General features: G+C 40.3%; 2 protein-coding genes across 5 annotated transcripts; both read left to right on the top strand.

The window, feature by feature from the left end:
* The first annotated feature begins 36 nt into the window (after positions 1–36).
* Positions 37–10,419, top strand: ahcyl2b (adenosylhomocysteinase like 2b). 4 transcript variants are annotated; one of them, XM_077709468.1, is made up of 16 exons: positions 37–430; positions 5,133–5,241; positions 5,614–5,742; positions 6,244–6,447; positions 6,512–6,606; positions 6,691–6,797; positions 7,341–7,457; positions 7,530–7,593; positions 7,661–7,749; positions 7,825–7,895; positions 7,969–8,063; positions 8,138–8,236; positions 8,488–8,556; positions 8,637–8,715; positions 8,790–8,910; positions 9,482–10,419. In XM_077709468.1, exons 1-16 carry the CDS (start codon positions 104–106, stop codon positions 9,486–9,488), a joined length of 1,782 nt encoding a protein of 593 aa, XP_077565594.1. In that variant the 5' UTR covers positions 37–103; the 3' UTR covers positions 9,489–10,419. The 4 variants fall into 4 exon arrangements, with proteins under 4 accessions (XP_077565594.1, XP_077565592.1, XP_077565595.1 ...); XM_077709466.1 differs by having other exon boundaries at positions 5,599–5,742; XM_077709469.1 differs by lacking the exon at positions 9,482–10,419 and having other exon boundaries at positions 8,790–8,917.
* A 624-nt stretch (positions 10,420–11,043) lies between these two features.
* Positions 11,044–21,807, top strand: strip2 (striatin interacting protein 2). The gene is made up of 22 exons (XM_077709582.1): positions 11,044–11,059; positions 11,403–11,648; positions 12,535–12,604; positions 12,699–12,773; positions 12,837–12,971; positions 13,036–13,156; positions 13,236–13,304; positions 13,367–13,473; positions 14,004–14,131; positions 14,208–14,396; positions 14,567–14,617; positions 16,819–17,051; positions 17,972–18,037; positions 18,119–18,254; positions 18,324–18,398; positions 18,828–18,925; positions 19,005–19,131; positions 19,205–19,305; positions 19,605–19,671; positions 19,757–19,861; positions 19,941–20,145; positions 20,231–21,807. The coding sequence occupies exons 2-22, from the start codon at positions 11,538–11,540 to the stop codon at positions 20,482–20,484; spliced, it is 2,523 nt and encodes an 840-aa protein (XP_077565708.1). The 5' UTR covers positions 11,044–11,059; positions 11,403–11,537; the 3' UTR covers positions 20,485–21,807.
* The last annotated feature ends 154 nt before the right edge of the window (positions 21,808–21,961 follow it).

Here is a 21,961-nt window from a genome sequence, read left to right as displayed (position 1 = left end):
AGATTGCGACTACAAAGACCAGTGTGCATAAGCTTCCGCTAGTCACATCCGTTCGAGCGATTGTAGTGTTGGGGGGGAAAGGGGACTTGGGTGAAAACTAGCGATGTCAGTCCAGGTTGTGGGCGCGAAAATGGCAGAGGTCGAAATCAAGGAGTCACCGAAAGAAATGCCTGCCGACTCCCCAACCACCTCGGCGTCGGAGGGAATAATGGCCAGAAACTACTCGCGCGAGGCCGGTTCCTCCTCCGCCAGCACGACGGTCTCCCCGACCGCAGAGCCTTCCGTCAAAGCCGGGGAATGCAGCTCGAGCTTGTTGGCCCCGAAGATGCCGCAGGCGTCTGCTATGAAGAGGCCGGACCCCCAGCAGAACGGCGGCGAGGCGTTCGTCAACCGGGACGGCACCGTGGCAGAGGCCCCCCGAATGAAAAAGGCCAGTGGAATTCTATCGTTTCCTCTATTTAAGCCTTCTTTCCTCCGCGTGTGCCACGAAGCTAACAATGCTAAGCAACACCGCTAATTCAGCAGTGTCATTTAGCCTTCTATCAACATGTTTATGTCTTTGAAACTTGTCGAACAATGTGTATATTTTGTGTCCAAATTGTTATTTTGTTATTGAACTCGCTCTCTGACAGATACATTTACAGCTAACTATACTAAACAAAAATGTCAGTTTCCTAGGAAACTTCTACTCTCGTGTAACTTTTATGAAATGCTGATTTGGTATTGTGTGCGCATGTTCAGGAACCTATTGTGCTTATGACGTCACGTTTCTCACCTGAAGTGGACAGGTAAGGTTTATGTTTATTTTCTATTACAAATGGGCCAACGTTGTTTTATCGAAATGGATTACTTCATACTTCATATATCTCATTTATTCCAAATGTTACCTTTAAAAAAAATATTATAGTTGTAATTTTAAAACAAAATACAAAGTCACCAAATAAAAAAAAATGAAACTGAACAAAATATCCTTAAGTGCAAATAAAAACCTTCAGAATTAGGTTGTCTTTATAATTATTCAAAATAGAATATTTGCATTCATGTTCAATGACACTGTTACCAAAGGACTCATTTTGAATTCAAACCAATTTGACGTCTACTGCAGACAACGGCAGCCGATAGCTTAACATTCTAACATCAACGATGCGCAGTGATCCCCGGGGGATTGTTTTAAACCAATATTCCCCTTTGCATCCGGCCGGTCGGAAGGTTTTCTATTTATAGTTCGCCAACCCCCCCACTTGACCGGCCCCTATGGCACTTGTCGTTATGTATATTTCTCTACGACCATAGCAAGAGCCGCCATCCACTTGGATCTGTTTGACTCCTGTTGTCCAGTTGACAACTGGTTAAATGCTGTTAATCTTCATCGTTTGCCCTCATGAGAGGATTTAAAAAGCTTGCTCTGTTGTAACCCAAGCCCAGATGTGAGCTGTTTTAACCCGTTATATACACACAACCTGCTGTTAATATTTTTTTCCATCACTTTTCAATTTTTTCTTCCCTCTCAATATCATTTCTTGTTTTTCTAAGGCAAATATCCAAGATGGTTTCCTGTCAAAAAACATCATTCTCCCTAGTCCCCGCCCCCCTTTTTTCCCCTCCTTAGTATATATCAATTTTCTTGTCAACCATCCCGCTTTGATGTAAGGTTATGTCACATGCGCTAAGCTGGCGTTCCTGGTATTATTGCTGCCCGGCTAACAGGCTTACAGCATGACCTGTGGCTGCCCTACATGGGAAGTAGAGTGGACAGAGAAAAAAAGGGTTATGTATTTCCAAAACAACAAAAAAATGACCGGAGTACCCAGCACATGCTGCCTGACTACAAGTAGCATTATCGACAGTCGTCATCTTTTTTTGGGGAGACTCTAATTCTTCCTGCAAGTTTTTTTATGTTTCAGCTCAATAAAAGTTGCTAAAAGTGTCTGACGGTTGAGTCGTCAAGTGTCTTGGTGCAGCTGTCCGCATTTGTACAGAAATTGTTAACCAATGAAAAGGCCTCCTTTGACAGGTTGGGCTACGGTCGGTCCAGATGGATTGGATGTTTACCAGCGACCAATTAGAATAGGTTTATTTTCATTGTAATCTAAATTCTAAAAGAAAATAGCTAGGTAAGGCACAGAAAGAGTTAATAATAGGTATTCTCTTCATTTCAGCTAATGCTTATTATTACACCACAGCTAGGGTTCTTGCCGTGCGTGTACACCCGTCGTTATATGCGACACCGGCGTTTGTCGGCGCGCATAAATCAACAGGAGGCGTTCTTACGTCACCCCCACCCCCGGGGTGAGCGTGCGTCCCGGACGGACTACCTCACGCTAGTTGCCTCCTCTTTTCACCGCCTGATGGTGAGGGTGCTAGCGGGTGTTTTGTGTTACGTGGTTCAAGCTATATAACTGTACACCATATGGTGTGTATATATAGATGCATATTTGTTTTAGTTCTTGGACCAGGACCAGGATTGCTTTTTACCACCCTGCCAATTTAAATCAAAACCCCCAGTGACTAGTCATATTGGAGTAGGACTGAAAGTTCAGATTAGGGTGTGGCGGGTCAAGTGAGTAGTCGAGCAGTGTAGAGGGGAACATGGTATAGTGGTACCTCAACATACGAGTACCCCAATTTATGAGAAATTTGAGATACGAGTTAAATTTTGAGCAAATAATAATCTTGAGATACAAACTCAAACAACCCTCGATATTGACAGTCGGTGTGGAGGCGGGGCTAAAAGAAAAAGGTATTAAAATGTCAAACAAAGAGAATTAAATTTGGTGTTAGGTTAGATTACATTTATTTTTGAGAGTATATTATAATCCAAGTTCCTTTAAATTTGTTTATGTTACGAGTGCGTTGCCATGCAGTTAAAGTAGTGCTTTTCAATCAAAAATCAGTAATAATGGCGCTTGATGTTTCCAAAATCCACCATTCCAACCGGTTACAAAATGTATTCAAAACAGCCACCATTTATGTAATGCCATTGAGTAACAGATGGCAAAGCTTGGAGGATCAGTGTACTGTGACACTACAGAAATCTCTGCCTTTTTACTCATATTGTCGTGCAAATGTGATGCCCAGCTTTGGCCCGTCAAGTTGCGTAACCGAGACTGCGGGCTACAGGTCTGGTGAAAACGAATTTGCAGCGTCTGTAAAATGGCGGCAGAACGGGAATCACCAGCCGTCCTTTCCCTTCTGTTGTTTGTTTTTGAGGATAGAAAAGTCAAGAGTTCTCCGGGTGGACCAGCTGGTCGGTCAAAGGTTGTGTTTCTAAAGGACTCCCCATGTTTGATTAGAATCAGGTTCCTGTCTCCAAACCCGCCATGCACCAAGCCCTCCTGGTGCGGGAATCAAGTCATGTTACCGCAGAAGAGACGGCACAGCTGTATGATTGAAGGCACAGCTGAGAGGGAATAGAGTCAGAGTGTATTAAAGTGGCGCCATCATGACTTTGTTGATGCAATTGTCCCCTATGGCGAGGCACCTATGAAAATGTTGATTCCCATGCTTCTGGCAAATACCTGCTTCAGTTTGCTGGGAAAATGTTCACCATGTTTGTTACATCTTTAAATCTGTGGTTACAGGTTGTCCTTCAAATGATGTATCATCCTGAAATCCTTTAATATATAGTGGTAGTACCTCAAAATACGAGTACCCCGACATACGAGCAATTTGAGATACGAGTCAAATTTTGAGCAGATATTTATCTTGAGATTTGAGACAAATTTTGATATACAAGCACTTGGCGGAGCGTTGCATTTTTTAAAGTGTTTTTTATCGTTATCCTATTGTGAGGACATTTGTGTGCATCATTTTGGGAAATATTTTGAAGGAATACAAAGTCAATCAACCCTTGATAGGTTGTGGAACTCAAGATACTTGTTCAACAATGATATTTTATCATTTGTGGCTTGCTAGCCAATACAAATCGGGCCCTGGGTTGCAGTTTGAATCCCCCTGTTCTACAAGTATCTCGTGTTCTGGAACCACCGCTAACCAGAGCTACTTTAGTCCCGAAAAACCTCTATCCACAGCTCCCAGGCTCCAAAATAAGGTCAAATCTCCCAACTCTGAGCTCCCAAAGCCCATCCTCTAACCTCAATCGGGTAAACCTCAACAGCTCAAAAGCTTCATTATACCCTTTTTTAGTCTTTTAAGTGATTTGCGGAATCTGCTGCTGAAATGCACCGATTCAGGTGCTGAGAATTTGTCCGTCGGTTAGATCTTAAGCCTAATTAGCTCTAATCCGTTTTTTTGTTAATTGATGTTGTTCTCTTTTAAATTACTCAGATTAAATAATCCGCAAACTGGCATGATATCCCTGGGAGTGTAGAAAAGGGTCGAAAGCGAGTAGAAAGAGCTACGAGAGAAAAAAAAACGAAGGAAGGAAAACAATAAATCGCATTGTGTCTGCCGGACCTGTCAGACCAGTTTTGGCTGGATTTCAAGAAGAGAGCAGTGACCATAAAGTACCTCAAATGACAATGGGTCATTGCAATATCTGTGCATTTCCCCCTGGTAACATGGATTTATCACGGGAATGAGTCATCCATTATATTAGTACTAAGAAACTGTGGAAAGATGGATGGCTTGAATTAAAGTCCCAGTATCACCTCAGGGGGTACTTGACTAAATTTCATCTATTGGAGGACCCCTCTGAGCTACAACCTTTAGTCCCTTTCCTTGGAAAATAAAGTATAAAAAAATCGAGTTTTTTTTTTGCTTTTGTATTCCTTCAAAATATTCCCAAAATGATGTACACAAATGTCCTCACAATAGGATTACGTACGATCACTTGCCAACAAAAAGTACTACATACTTCTCTCGTACTAGCAAACAAGCTCTGCCATTCGCAATGAGTAACTGGGAAAAAAAACACTGAAAAAATGCAACGCTCCGCCCAGTGCTCTCAAAATTTGCCTCATATCTCAAGATAAATATTTGCCCAAAATTTTAATCCTATCTCGAATTACTCATATGTCGAGGCACTCGTATGTCGAGGTACGACTGTATGTAACCTTGTGATTGTAAGACTTAATTTTGATGCTTTTCTCTGTAAACTTGACTACACTTTTGATTTTTGTGATTCTGTTTACAATCCCAAATTCTAACCTCATCCTCCTATTAACCAACAGATCCAGTTCGCAGACCAGAAACAGGAGTTCAACAAGCGACCCTCCAAAATCGGCCGGCGCTCCTTGTCTCGCTCCATTTCCCAGTCATCCACAGATAGCTACAGCTCAGGTAAGCTAACGAACCCTCACATGCGTCATTTTAATTCTTTTGATGGTTCCCGCCGTCACTAATACTTTTTTCTAAGACTTCTCCATTTTTCTCTAATCTTGCCAAGAATTTCAGAGAGCACTCCATTAGTTCCTCTGAATCACCACTTTAAAACTGTCTTTGACTTTATCAGATTTTTTTTTACCTTTTGTTCTTCACTGTCTATAGTCTAGCTTCTTTTATGTTACTCTAAGTTAAAAAAAAAAAAACGGTTTGCTTTTATATTGTGGACTTAATGTGGCGAAATGACAAATTGTCATTCAAGTTTGTGATACCGCAGGAATTTATTTTGAAAAAAAAAACGTGTTTGTTTACCAGCTGCGTCATACACAGACAGCTCCGATGACGAAACGTCTCCGCGGGACAAACAACAGAAGAATTCCAAAGGCAACGGCGACTTCTGCATCAAAAACATCAAGCAGTCTGACTTTGGACGGCGAGAGATCGAAATAGCTGAGCAAGGTAGCAATCGGCTCAGCAATTAAGTACAGTGGTACCTTGAGATACGAGCTTAATTTGTTCCGGTACTGACAACATATGTCAATTTTTTTCATAACTCAAACGTATAGTATATTAAAATGTGTTTAATAAAACTAAAATTAGACAGATTTCGCGGAGGGTAGGGGTTGAGGGGGAAAACTTTATGCACGGCAACGCACTCCTAGCATAACATACACATTTAAATGAACTTGGATTACGATGCATACACTCAAAAATACATTTAATCTAACATAACACTAAACTTTAATTATGTTTGACATTTCGCAATGACTAACGGGAAAAAAAACACTGAAAAAAATGCAGTGCTCCGCCCAGTGCTCTCGAAATTCTTCTTGTATCTCAAGTTAAATATTTACTCCTATCTCAAATTGCTCGTATGTCGGGGCACTCTTATGTCGAGGTACCACTGTATCGGGGGATTAAATGTTCTATTCTTCTAAATTCGGCTTATTACCCCAACAGAGATGCCGGCCCTCATGGCTCTGAGGAAGCGAGCCCAGGGTGAGAAACCCCTGGCCGGCGCCAAGGTGGTGGGCTGCACCCATATTACCGCTCAAACAGCCGTGCTGATGGAAACACTTTCAGCTTTGGGTGCTCAGTGCAGATGGGCTGCTTGTAATATCTATTCCACCCAAAATGAAGTGGCAGCTGCTTTGGCAGAAGGAGGTAAGACATGGTCGTCGTCTCGTTTCGACTCCCCTTCAATGTCCGCCATATCTCCGGTTGACAGGTTTCAGCGTGTTCGCGTGGAAAGGCGAGTCGGAGGACGATTTCTGGTGGTGCATCGATCGCTGTGTCAATGTGGAAGGATGGCAGCCCAACATGGTATAAGACAGTTTGCCATACACTTTGTCACGAAGGGTTGGTGGTCATTTGAACCCGAGTTAACCTTTCTCTCTTCATCCAAAGATTTTGGACGATGGTGGAGACTTGACCCATTGGATCTATAAGAAGTACCCCAATATGTTCAAGAAAATCAAGGGCATTGTGGAGGAGAGTGTCACTGGTGTGCACAGGTAGGAGGAAATTCAAAATGGATGAATCAAAAATGTCTTTCTTGCAATGATTAAATACTGAAGTCAATAGGTGATGACTTAGAACAGGCGCCCCTAGCGGATAATACCCGAACTACAAATTTTAAAGAAAATTCATTTTTTTTTTAATACAATGCAGCTTTCTTCCCCGGGCCGTACCAAACCTCCAGACGGGCCGGATCCGGCCCGCGGGCCGTATGTTTGACACCCCTGACTTAGAATGTACAGTGGTACCTCGACATAAGAGCGCCCCGACATTTGTGCAATTTGAGATACGAGTCAAATTTTGGGCAAATATTTATCTTGAGATAATTTTAGTTTTATTAAACACATTTTAGTATACTATTAAACTTATACTCGTCTACACGCTAAAATGTGTTCAGTATCTAGTGGCATATTGCCATCTAATGGTGACAATTGCACCTCACCCTCCCCTTCCCTGTGCTTGGCAGTTACGTAATTGCAGCATTGCGGTACACAAAAATCACAACAACATGAGAACTAATGAATATCACTGTTACACAGGCTTTACCAACTGTCCAAGGCCGGGAAATTATGCGTCCCAGCCATGAATGTCAACGACTCCGTGACCAAACAGAAATTTGACAACCTCTATTGCTGCAGGGAGTCCATCTTGGATGGGTATGAGCCTTTGTTCATCCTACTCGGTGAAAGCCAACCAGTTCAAATATGTCCATAATGTCTTTTTTATAGTTTGAAGAGAACCACTGACGTCATGTTCGGAGGTAAACAAGTGGTGGTGTGCGGATACGGCGAGGTAAGGGATAACGATTCGTTGCGACGAGGCGCAATTGTTTATAAAGATGGATCTCTGGCGCCCTCAGGTGGGGAAAGGATGCTGTGCCGCACTCAAAGCAATGGGCTCCATCGTCTACGTCACAGAGATTGATCCCATTTGTGCCTTGCAGGCTTGGTACGCCGCCAATTGCTCGCTATCGGAAAGTTTAGTCTGTGTTTTTTTAACTTTATTTTTGTTTCCCAATAACAGCATGGATGGCTTCAGGTTGGTGAAGCTTAATGAAGTTATCAGACAAGTGGACATTGTCATCACTTGCACGGGTGGGTTTACACATTTGGACTTGAGCTCACTTGACGAGATTTTTAAGACTTTTTTTTTTTAAATTCATTTCAGGCAATAAGAATGTGGTGGTAAGGGAAAACCTGGACCGCATGAAGAACAGCTGCATCGTCTGCAACATGGGCCACTCCAATACTGAGATTGATGTGGTGGGTCATCAAGTTTCTGACTCCACTATGGTGGGGTTTTGATACAGATTTTTTCAAGTTGGAATTATTTGCAGGCAAGTCTGAGGACGCCCGAACTGACCTGGGAGAGGGTTCGATCCCAAGTGGACCATGTCATCTGGCCTGATGGAAAGAGGATAGTCTTGTTGGCTGAGGTACTTTTTTCCATGGTTTCTTAACCACTGATAACATATGTTGTGAATATTCAATGTCATATTTGTGTTCTGTTGGGTTCCCGTTTTTTTTCCATTGCTAAATGGGCAAATTTAACAAATTTAATCCATGAAATAAGTAGTGATTTGGGCTTTAAAGGGTTAAGCGCATTGACTTATTAGCATTCTAACTTCAATGCCTTTTTGACCCTATGAACATCTGTTGAATTGTCTTTGAAATGTCAATTTTGCAGGGTCGTCTTCTCAATCTCAGCTGTTCCACGGTTCCCACGTTTGTGTTGTCCATCACAGCCACCACGCAGGTACAGATGGGCTTATTTGCCAAGCTTCCCCAGGCTGTTTAGAAGCAGGGCTCATGCTCTATATGTGTTTACACGGCAAGGCTCTCGCTCTGATAGAGCTGTACAATGCACCGGATGGACGCTACAAGCAGGACGTCTACCTTCTGCCTAAAAAGATGGGTAAGATTTTGAAATCTTTTGAAGCTTGAAGAAGAGCTGAAAACTGGAAATCTTCAATTTTATCTTGCGCTCAGATGAATATGTGGCAAGCCTGCACCTGCCCACATTCGACGCACATCTCACAGAACTGAGTGATGAACAGGCCAAGTACCTGGGCTTGAATAAGAACGGACCATTTAAGCCAAACTACTACAGGTATTAATTGCCGCCCAACTGTTGACATTTACAGTGGTACCTTGACATATGAGCACCCCGACATACAAGCATTTTGAGATAAGAGTAAAAATTTTAAGCAAATAGTTATCTCTAAATACGAGACAAATTTCGAGATAGGAGAAAGCCACCTGGTGGCCAAGACATGAAAGGCTGTTTATGGTTTTTAGATGTTTAGTCTTATTTGCCGCATCTCTTTTGTGTATAACAGATATCTACGAGCACTGGGCGGAGCGTCTAATTTTAGTTTTAAAAGTATTAAACACATTTTAGTCATCTTTAACCACGAGTTATGTTACTTTGGTAATAAATGGCGAATTAGAACAAAAAACTTTTTTCTTTTCGGTGTTTTTTCAGTTGATTGGAACAAATTAATTTGTTTTTAGTTAATTTCAATGGGAAACGTTTGTTCAAGTTACGAGAATATTGACATACGAGCTCAGTCCCGGAACAAATTAAGCTCCTATCTCGAGGTACCACTGTGTTGGTTATTATTTTGTCAAATTTTTTTTTCATTGTTTGATTTTTTTTTTTGTGGTATCTCTTCCGCAAGGTATTAATGCGGTTTGGGCTCGGTCAAGATGAGTACTTCACAAACCGTACAGACTCTGAAGGGATGGTTGGACAGGAAAGTCAACACACAGCCTTTCGATTATGTTTTTAGTGCAGGGGTCTGGGCACACCTGAGGGGGGCGCTCATTTAATTTATTCCCACTCCGAAGAGGCGTTTTTTTTGTTGTTGTTGTAATTTGCCATCGGTGTCTCTATTTCTTTCCGCCATGCTTTATTTTTTATTGTTTCATCTGAAACTCAAATTATATGAACTAAGGAGAAAAGGAAGATAATGTAATGGAGATTTAACCTCTTGACCCCGCCCTTTTTTTCTCCGTTCTTTTAAAAACTTTTACTCTTATGTAATCCTTCATCTGAGGGCGGTGGTTGGAGTTTAATTTTTTTAGTTTTTCTTGCGTTAAAATTGAAACTGGACAGTGATTGGCTCTTTTCAGGCATCACTAAGTATTTGGGAGAGTTCTTTTTTTTAAATTTATCAAATCATGACTTACATATTTATAGAGTAAAGACAATTTTTTAAAAACATTTTTCCTCTCAAAAAAATCAAATGTCATCCAGGTAATCAATTATAGTTTATTTAATTGTATGTCTAATATGTATCTATATGAATGAATACTGTGATTATATTAACAAAGATACCAAAACATGAAGTAGGCTTGGAAACAATTAATTTAGTTCTTAAGTTTCCGTTCCTGCATTTTTTTAGACTGTTTGCGATTAAAAAAAAAAAATCCTGCAATTCGCACGCACAACGTAAAGGTGAAATACTTTATCTCCAATTTTTTTTCCTAACAAGATTTGTGCTTTGGTGTCCTTTGTGCTGTCCTCAATCTTCTCTGTAGATTTAATGTGATTTGCGCGGGTGTGTGGCCTTGAGAGGTTGGCGACTGTAATTATGCGGGTGTGTGTGTGTGTGTCTATATTGTGTGTGTGTGTGTGTGTGTGTGTGTGTGTGTGTGTGTGTGTGTGTGTGTGTGTGTGTGTGTGTGTGTGTGCTTCATAAAAAGCTGCCTCAGGATCCAAGAATGCGCGTTTCAGGGTTGGGGGAAAAATTTCCGTTTTTTTGTCAGCATCAAACAGACCACCAGCATTGTGTTTGTATTATATATAGAATCCACACATTCTATATATTGTATACAGATAAGAGATGACCTTTAAAAAAAATTGTAGTCAGGAAGATCATCTGTATTTATTGTTGTAAATCCTCCAAAAAAATGGTGAAAATCAATTCCCCGAAGATGTTATGTGAAAAATATGGACATAAAGAAATGATGGTAACCGACGAGCAATAATCTGTAATCTCCAATAAAGATGTACAAAAAATAATGGAACTTCTGTTATTGTTCTATAATGACTTATTTGATTATATTGTGTTTATTCATGTTCACCACATCTTTAATTGTACTGCTCCACAGGAAGGGTTAGCAAGGACTGCTGTGAAGGTGTGTTTGCCAGGAGGAAGTGGGTTCTCTGCTAGATTTATGCAGCAATTTATCCTCCCCTTAGGAGTTGTACCTGAATGCAACACAGAGCTTGCTGCTTTTAGAGAGTTCTGCAGGTAGGCAAAATTAAATGTGCTATAAAATACTACAGCAAGTGACTTTAAAATGATAGCAGACTATATTTTGGATATGTGTCAGCTCCAAAAAGTGACAGAAGGGGCGTAATAGTGAAATTAGGTTGCAAATTAGTCACATTTTAAAAAGAATCTAACATGATACTTATAGTATTTTATATTTTTGTATTGTACATGAAGTCATGAATGGTATAATATTATCTTGAAATTTAAATGTTAACAAAATACTTTGAAATTGACTACAAAAAAAAAAAATAATAATAATAATATCCCTAATCTGTCAAATTCGTCTCCTTTGCCTGACCGACCGCCCCGCCCTCTGGAGGCGTGTAGGGGGAACGAACCCAGCATACGTCGCGAGCATCGAGGGGTGCGAAAACGAGCAAGGAGAAGCCCCCCCAAGTTGTCCTCCCTTCCCCCGGCAGACCACCCCGTTTTCTCTCCGCCGTGCGTGAGAAAGATGCAGGCGGAGGACATGGAAGTCCCACTGCTCAATAACCTTAACGACAACGGCGACAGGCTGAGATTGAAAGGCAAGGATGCGTTCAAAGACCAGCAAAAGGAGTCCGAGGTAGGTAAAACCGAGTGACGTTCTCGTTCGTCGGAAATGATACAATTCCGGGGGTCTCCCCTTGTTGCCGGGGAGTTTAAATCCCCGAGACAGCTGGATAGGGTGCACGCAGACTGGCGCTCTTGAGAGGTTATTTTGGCTACCGGCTCCTAAAAATAACCCCGCTCGTAATCCTGCGGTGTTGCTCAATGTGGAGACACAGACGGCAGGTGGTGAAATGTGCAATCTAATAGTACTTTCATGCTGCATCGTGGATTCAACAATACTAAGGCTCGTCGTTTAGTGTTCACGACCATTATTGGCATATTATTGGTGACCTTTTGACCTAGTTTGGATACTGCCACCTGATTACTGGTCTGATGGATTGGACGTCCATTGCAGTCAATGGCAGCTGATGCGAATAAAGGCATTTCTCCTTGTAAATTTGAATATGGAATTTCACAATGGAATTCAAATGTTTCTCATGTGTGGGGACACTTGTGTTAAATGTTAGTATAAATAAATACATATGTATGTATGTGTATGTATATATACATATATATGTATATGTGTATGTAGATATATGTATATATGTGTATGTATATATATGTATATATGTGTATGTATATATATGTATATATGTGTATGTGTATATATATGTATATATGTGTATGTGTATGTGTATATATATATATATATATATATATATATATATATATATATATATATATATATATATATATATATATATATATTTGTGTACACACACATATATACATATATATACATATATAAATAAAAGCTGCACTTAAAAAAAAAGAAGAAATACTTGACAATGACAATTTTACCCTGAACATATTTAAAAGTGAAATTTGTTATTAATATTTGATGTTTATTTCCCCAACAGAGCTCCATGGAGTCACCCAACCTAGAGTTTGAATATGGAGACACGGACACGCTCACCTCCGAAATGTCAGGTACTGATTTTGAACACTTCCCCTTCAAACCCGGGTATCCAAAAGAATGCTTTGACTGTAAAGTTGAATGACACTCGTATATTATCCCTTCCAGAGTTTTACAGCTACACCGAGGAGCCAGAATTTGCTTTGAACAGAGACTACTTTGAGGAAGACTTCGGAAGTTACGGTACGATCCAGGAGTTAACTAACTCATTATAACTGACTTATTAATATGCAATTCTGGTTGCAGCTCAAGGTCGACGCTGGATCGAGCTCAGCGTGGAGGAGCGGCGTACCTATGTGATGAGATTACTCGACGCTTTGGAGATGACGGACCGCGACAAGAGGCTGAAGATGGCCCGGGCCATCCTCTACCTGGCTCAGGGTACGACATATTTCCAGTGGAGTGGTCATGATTCCATACCAATGTTCTGTTATGTGGTTTCCAGGCGTTTTCGACGAATGCGACACCGAGGCGGACGTTCTACGCTGGTCGAGACGCAACGTGTTCCTCTTATACGACATGGGCATCTTCACAGCCCTGCTGGAGCTTCTCAGCATGGAGATTGAGTGAGTAAGAACCCCCCCCCCCATGGAAGACGGCCTTCATTTCTTGAGGATTATTCCAATTGAAATGGATTTTTTTTAGTAACAGCCAAGCGTGCAGCATCGCCGTGAGGAAGCCTGCCATCTCGCTTGCAGATAGCACAGAACTCAGGTAATAGAATGTTATATTTCTAGTATATTTTCCCCATTGTAAAAATCCTCACTTCTCCCCAGAGTGTTGCTCAGCATCATGTACCTGATGGTGGAGAGCATTCGAGTTCAAATGGAGGACGATGGACCCGAGTGGAGAGCTGCCCGGGAAGCCTTCAAGACAGAGCTGGGTGGGTTAGAAAAAACATGGCAACACACATGTTTTATAACATAAACACATTTAAATGAACTTTTGTTTGACATTTTGATACCTTTCTTCTCCTGGGTTGGCACTTTTTGCCCCGCCTCCACACAGACTTTCAGTCGATATCAAGGGTTGTTTGAGTTGGTATTCCCTTCAAAATATTCAGAAAATGATGCACACAAATGTCCTCACAATAGGATAACGCATGATCACTTACCAATGAAAAGTAGTTTTGTATTAGGGATCGCCAACGGGTGCTAACAGGCTAAGGGAAAAAAAAACCCTGAAAAAACGCAACGCTCCACCCAGTGCTCGTAGATATCTGTTATACACGAAAGAGATGCGGCAAAAAAGACAGTGCGCTAAAATCATAAAGAGCCTCTCATGTCTTGACCACCTGGCTTTCTCCTATCTCGAAATATGTCTCGTATCTCGAGATAATTATTTGCTTGAAATTTTACTCATATCTCAAATTGCTCATATGTCAAGGTACCACTGTATGTTAACCCCCCTCAGGTGCACCTTTATACAACGGCGAGCCATTTGCTCTACTCCTTTTCTCAATGGTCACCAAGTTCTGCAGTATGAACGCACCTCATTTCCCCATGAAGAAAGTATTACTCCTACTATGGAAGACCATCCTGGTTAGTCCCGAAAAATGCCATCTACTTCCAGAGTATCGGAATCAACTAACACGACTATCTCGCCTCTTTTTTCCAGTTGACCTTGGGCGGCTTCGAGGAACTCCAGGAAATGAAAGTGCGTGAACGCGACACCCTCAACCTTCCGCCCCTCCCCGAGGACAGCATCAAGGTGGTGAGGGCCATGCGAGCCGCCTCGCCGCCGGCCTCCGCCATGGAGCTCATCGAGCAACAGCAACAACAGAAGCGAGGGCGCCGCAGTCGAAGGGTACGTCTCGAGTAGCGCCACTCACTCCAGCTAGCTAACACATGACTTACCAGAGACTAACAGTTCCTTTTCCTCATTCCATGAAAGCCATCCTTCTCTAACTCATTCGGGGCCGGAAGGACGGCGTCCCCCCTTTAATCTCATTGCCCCTCTCCCTTGTGTCCCCACAGAGTGCCTTTGTTGATAGCTTGGAAGGAGACAGTCCTTTTCCCAAGAAGCAGGTCTTTACTTGTTTTTTTTTTTTGGTTGTTTTTTTTGCATTGACCTGTTTTTTGTTGCACTCCTTCCCCCCACCTCACCTCACCTTTGCCTTCTTTCCTCTCCCCCTCCTCGTCTCCCTCACCCTCCTATATTAAGCCAGTTTTAGTGTCCATCGCAATGCTACAATTATTCACTGATATAAAAGACACCAGATTAGGGGGGGGTCTTTAAAAAATGCATTCATCAAAGAGGTGAGTGGAGGATTTGGAGAGATTTTTTTTTACTAAAGTTGAATTGAAATTTTGATCAAATATCTGGAATAGGGTTAAAATTTTTAAGCAATTTGAATTGGTTTAATGTAGTATTTTAGGGTTTGCTCAAGCTTTAAATGTTAGTATTTAAAGATTCTCTCAAAAGTACTTTAACTTGATGAAATATGTAGGAACGTAATTGGCTTATTATTATTTTTTAAATGGGGAAAATATGTATTTATTAAAAAATAGTACATTTGTGTTCCCTTATGAGTTATTTTATATTGAACAAGGGAAAAACTGAAATTCCTCTGCGCAAATTTGATTTATTTTCAAAATCAAGTTTTTTTTCTACTTGATTGAGAAAATAAATTCAATAAATATCCCTTTTTAACTTTTTTTTAAGCTATTTTTTAAAATATATATACACGGTGGTACCTCGAGATACAAGCTTAATGCGTTCCAAGACTTTGCTCATATGTCAATTTTCTCATACCTCAAACGAACATTTCCTATTGAAATGAACTAAAAACGAATTAATTTGTTCCAACCCTCTGAAAAAAACACCCAAAACCGGATATTGGATTGAAAAAACATTTTTATTTGTTTTAATTTGCCATCTATTAACAAAGCAACAAATAACTAGTAGTGTAACAATACACTAAAAAGTGGGGTAGTACACCTTCTTTGATGAATGTCATTGAAATCAGCTAGCAGACCCCTGCTAGGACTAAGAAAGAGTCTCAGGCTCCTTACACAATACAGAATGGCTTCCTCACAAATGTCCGTGGCCTTGTCGTCTCCTACTTACTTTGCCTTTTACCCCAGAACGAGTCCCGGGGGTGCCGCAGCAGCATCCTCCGCAGCGGCTCGACTTATATCCACGGCGCCGACTCATGCCTGAATGCCTGCACTGCCCGCCACACTCATTCACTAAAGCGACAGAATGCATTTGTTTGTGTGCGATTAGCACGTTTGTGTCTCACGCTTTGAACAGTCCAAGCAGGACTGGTGGCGGTGTGCAGAAAATGGCCGTAAATTGAATTGGAAATGCTTCAGGTTGCAAAGTTTCCTTTTTGAATGCTGACCAAGTTGAAGCTTTGTCATTATTGAATATCTCACGGGCTGTTTAGGGATTAGAATTGTGCTTGCATTATGGAACCGGTTGGCCTATGTTAAGCACTCATACGAGTAAGCTAAACATTAAATATTCGGGTGCTATGATCTCATCTTTCAGATGCATGAAGACTGAAAAGAAGCATTTTGTCAGGGCTACTAGGGCTGCCATGATGAATTGTAGTAGTTCATTCAAACATTGGGAGACTAATTTGTGAAAATTAATTAAAAACATGTCAATTTTCTTTTTAATATATATTTTTTAAGACAAGGGAATTCAATTTTTTAAACTTTTAGGATTTTTTTTATTTAAGGCTTGAATAAGGGAATATTATATTTTATTTTTCCCCTATTTTGTTCATTTTAAAGTATTTTCTTTTATTATTTTTCATTTTAAAGGAAAAACCCTGTTTCCCCCCTCAATTTATAATATATATCATAATTCAAGTTATTTAAATATGAATGTATCTGTTTTTTTTGTTTTCCCTAAGTTTTTATTGTATTTTTTTTTAGATATTTACCAAATTTAATAAATTTTTAACTCTTTGTTTTTAGTCCGAAAGAAAAAAAAAAGAGAATTATTATTACCTTTTACTTGGAAAACAATGACATCATTTATACATAATATAGACTCCAACCTTTTTTTTTTTTAGCAAATTTTTAGCTAAAAAATTTGAATTCCTGCACCCAAATAACTCAAATATAGTTGACTAACTCCAAAATAATGTTTTGTGGCAGCCCTGCTGGCTCTAATTTCACTTGCATTTTTCCAGCAAAAGACGTCTTAACTTAAACTAACCCATTTTCTTGTTGTTTTATTTTAATTTTTTTTCTTCTCTTACTCCCCACTTCAGCCGCTGGTCAAACAGGACAGCCTGGACACATACAACGAGCGGGACCCCTTCAAAAACGACGACGTCCGCGACGAAGAGGAAGACCCCGAGGACGGCGACAATGGCATGGAGGGCGAGGTGGACGCTTTGGACCGTGACGTCATCATCCAGCCGCCACCCCCGCTGCCTCCTTTGCGACCCCCTGCCGAGAGGGTCAACTTCCCCAAGGGTCTCCCTTGGGCTCCCAAAGTCAGGTGGGTGTTTGGTTGTCACGTTATTTGCACATTCCTTCCCACGCGGCTTGGATTGAGCTGCCGAGCTGTGAATGTGTGAAGACAATGTTGAGGGGAAAAAATAGTAAAGACAGATGGAGCGGAAAGGATTTTTTTCACATTCAAAGTGTTATTGCAGGCAAAAACGTCATTGTTGACTCCTAATATTGTAATATATATTCACTAGCGCATTCCCCTTTCATCCGTCCGCCTTTTCACTATAGAAATATATTGGTACCTCGAGATATGAGCTTAATTTGTTCCGTGACTGAGTTTGTATGTTGATTTTCTTGTAACTCAAATGAATGTTTCCCATTAAAATGAACTAAAAACATATCCAATCCTCTGAAAAAACAACAAAAACAGGATATTGGATTGGAAAAAATGTTTGATTTGTTCTAATTCGCCATATATTAAGAAAGTAACACATAACTAGTGGTTTAACATTACTAAAATGTGTTTAATAGTACTAAATTATACAGATTTTGAAGGAGGAGAGAGAAAGATAGACAGACAGGGGGTGGGGGGTGTTTTTGCATAGCAACATGCTTGTAACATAACATAAACAAATTGAAATTAACTTGTATTACGATGCAGACACACTCAAAAATAAGTTTAATCGAACCTTACACTAAACTTAATTCTAATTTAGTTTGACATTTTGATACCTTTTTTTCCCTGTCTTGGCTCTTTTTACCCTGCCTCCACACTGACTTTTTTGTCAATATCGAGGGTTGTTTGAGTTTGTAATCCCTTCAAAATATTCCCAAAATGATGCACACAAATGTCCTCACAATAGGATAATGCATAACCACATGTTAACGAGAAGTAGTATATACTCCTCTCGTATTAGCGAACAAGCTCCGCCATTTGCACTGACTCTCTCTCTTTTCTTCATGCAGGGAAAAGGACATTGAGCACTTTTTGGAGACCAGTCGCAACAAGTTCGTCGGCTTCACTTTGGGAAAGTCAGTATTCCAACCAATCTTTTTCGAGCAATCCTCTTAAAGCCACACCCAATCCTAAAGCTGTCTCCGATTGGCTTTTAGTGACACCGAGACATTAGTGGGCCTTCCTCGCCCCATCCACGAGAGCGTCAAAACTCTCAAACAGCACAAATACGTCTCCATCGCTGAAGTTCAGATGAAGCGTGAAGAGGAACTTCAACAGTGTCCACTCAGCTTGGTGAGGGGTCTTTCCTCTACTTGTTGTCATCATTCTCTTGTCACTATTGTCTCCTCTACTGTCACGCAGGGCGAGGAGGAGGTACAAGAGACGGCAGCCGAGACGCTCTACTTGGGCATGCTCCCAAACCTTTCGCAATATGTGGTGGGTTTTGTCAGAAAAAAAAAGAAAAATACTCCCACGGTTGCATTTTACAGTGGTACCTCGAGATACGAGCTTAATTCGTTCCGGGACTGAGCTCGTATGTTGTACTGTCAATATCGAGGGTTGTTTGAGTTTGTATTCCCTTCAAAGTATTCAGAAAATGATGCACACAAATGTCCTCACAATAGCATAACACACTACCACTTGCCAATGAATAGTATATAAAACTTGTATTAGTGATCGCCTTGCCATTCAGAATGAGTAATGGGGAAAAAAAACACTGAAAAAAATGCAATGCTGCGCCCAGTGCTCTCAAAATTTAGATAAGATAAAAATTTTCTCCATATTTGACTCGTTTCTCAAATTTCTCGTATGTCGGGCCACTCGTATGTCAAGGTAGAACTGTATTTTCCTTTTTTTTTTTGTTAGATCGCCCTTCTTAAGCTCTTGTTGGCCGCGGCACCGACTTCCAAAGCCAAAACCGATTCCATCAACATCTTGGCCGATGTGCTGCCTGAGGAGATGCCGTAAGTTTTTTTTTCTCCTGAGGCCAGAAGACGATATAGCACTGATTTTATTTAATTTTATTTTTTCATTTGGGTGCAGAATTACTGTCCTCCAAAGCATGAAGTTAGGCATCGATGTCAACCGGCACAAAGAAATTATCGTCAAGGCCATCTCGGCACTGCTGTTGCTTCTCCTCAAACACTTGAAACTCAACCACGTCTACCAGGTTGCATGTGACCTCCTATTAGTTATATCTTTTGGCCAAAAGAACGTCAAACTAATGATATCTCCTCTTCCAGTTTGAAATAGTCTCACAGCATCTGGTGTTTGCCAACTGTATCCCACTCATCCTCAAGTTCTTCAACCAGAATATCATGTCTTATATCAGTGCTAAAAACAGGTAGGGTGGTTATCCCATTCACTGCTATCCTATGATGCATGTACAGTATAGTAGTACCTTGAGATACGAGCTTAATTTGTTCAGGGACTGAGCTCGTATGTCAATTTTCTCAAATGAACGTTTCCCATTGAAATGTACTAAAAACTAATTAATTTGTTCCAACCCTCTGAAAAAACACCAAAAACAGGATATCGGATTGAAAAAAAATGTTTTATTTGTTCTAATTCGCCATTTATTAACAAAGTAACAAATAACTAGTGGCTTAATAGTATAATCAAATGTGTTTAATTTTCTTGCAGTATATGCGTGTTGGATTTTCCCCACTGTGCCGTCCACGAAATGCCCGAACTCACTGCCGAAAGCCTGGTGAGTCCGTAAAATCCCCCCCAAAAAAAACCCATCTAAATCACTGTTGTCTTCAACCGGACAAACATTTGACATGTTATATCAGGAGGCTGGAGACAGCAACCAGTTTTGTTGGAGGAATTTATTCTCTTGCATCAACCTGCTGAGAATCCTCAACAAGCTTACCAAGTGGAAACACTCTCGAACTATGGTGAGATCCAAAACCAGTGGAAAAAAACAAACAAATAAAAAAAACACCATCTAAAAAACAATATATTTTTCTGCAATAGATGTTGGTGGTCTTCAAGTCGGCACCCATTTTGAAGAGAGCGCTCAAAGTCAAGCAGGCCATGATGCAATTGTACGTTCTTAAGCTACTCAAAATTCAAACCAAGTATTTGGGTCGCCAGTGGAGGAAAAGCAACATGAAAACTATGTCGGCCATTTATCAGAAGGTCAGACACAGGCTCAATGACGATTGGGCCTATGGGAATGGTAAACACACACACACACACACACACACATTATTCAAGAATAGGCTTTTATATAGAATCCCCCCCCCCCCCCCCCCCCCTTGCAGATATCGATGCACGGCCTTGGGACTTCCAAGCGGAAGAGTGCGCCTTACGCGAGAGTATCGAGAAGTTCAACAGCCGGCGCTACGACAAGAACCGCAATGGCGATTTTGCGCCCGTCGACAACTGCCTGCAGAGCGTGTTGGGACAGCGCGTGGACCTGCCAGAAGACTTCCACTACAGCTACGAGATGTGGCTGGAGAGGGAAGTCTTCTCCCAACCCATCCAGTGGGAAGGCCTCCTCCTGCAGGAACAATGAAGAAGAAGAAGACAAATATAAGGTAGCAGGGTTAAAGGTTTTGCCCACCTCGTAAGCACCCACTTTTACACTCTTTGATGCACTTGACTTGTTTTGTGTCCACTTTTTGATGACGTTTGTAATAGTGTACGTGGTGAAACTTTAGTCTGAAAATCGCACATTTCAAACATGTCTGTTTGGAATATAGTGGTACCTCGAGATAGGAGCTTAATGCGTTCCGGGACTGAGCTCGTATGTCGATTTTCTTGTAACTCAAATGAACGTTTCCCATTGAAATTAATTAAAAACTAAATAACCCTCTAGAAAAACACCAAAAAAAAACAGGATAATGGATTGGAAAAACTTTTTTATTTGTTCTAATTCGCCATCTATTAACAAAGTAACACATAACTAGTGGTTTAATATTACTAAAATGTGTTTAATAGTACTAAAATTATAGTACGGGAGGGTATTGCACGGCAACGTGCTCGTAACATAACATAAACAAATTTTAATGAACTTGGATTACGATGCAGGCTCAAAAGTAAATTTAATCTAACCTTACACTAAATTTACTTCTAATTGTTTGACAGTTTGGTACCACTGTAGTATTATTATTATTTTTTTAAAGAGACGTCTTTTGATTGTGTCCTAAAAAAAACTGAACATAATTTTCGAAACTAAATCAAAATGGTGTTGTTTTAAATGTACTTATTTTTAAGATGAAATGCATATTAACTGAGTTTTGGTAGTTAGTAAAAGAATTAAAACACCTAATAACTCACTTAGTAGAATCATATTGTATCATCAGCAGATAAAAGTAGGGAAACATTGGGTGTTTTTTAGGGGGGTTAAATAATAAACTGCATCTTTTTTGACCCTTTACGCTCATTTAAAAAAAAGTTTCTCTACCTGACCTGCCAACAACAAAGCACACAAATAGAGCACAAAAACAGCCTCGTCACAAAAAAATGGCAGTTTTGTCGATGTTCACCGTGTTTAGAATTGTTTTTATGTCTCCGAAGTATAATATGCGTGTAGAATCTCAGGTCAAACATATAATATTTGCAAAAATTTAATCCGTCACTTTGTTACATTTGTGCCAAAAATGAGTGCCATATGATTTTTTTTGTCGAACTAGCCACCATAATCAAAGCTATTTAAAAATGGAAACCACTATTTATTTTCCAAAATGTACAGTCGAGAACTTATCCTAATTGTATCGCATACATTTATTCAAAGCTATTTCCATGACGCGTTAGTTCGTGGGTATGTGCAATTATGAATTTATTTGAAGTATAAATACATACCTCTTACTTATTAAAACATGTTTTTTTTAAACTCGCTTACTTTGTTCTTGTTTTTGTTCTTGGGGAAGGACATTCACTAAAATTGCAATTCCTTCATTAGTTGTAACATAGATCAGATGGAATTTTTGTTGTTACTATATTCTAGGAATTGATTTTAAAAGCCCCTATTCTTTCAGTCTAATCTTTAA

This window comes from Stigmatopora nigra, chromosome 23 (genome assembly GCF_051989575.1).
Source record: "Stigmatopora nigra isolate UIUO_SnigA chromosome 23, RoL_Snig_1.1, whole genome shotgun sequence".
Classification (NCBI taxonomy): Eukaryota; Metazoa; Chordata; class Actinopteri; order Syngnathiformes; family Syngnathidae; genus Stigmatopora; species Stigmatopora nigra.
The sequence above is the reverse complement of the archived record's forward strand: the minus strand, read 5'-3'. Positions and strand labels throughout refer to the sequence as shown.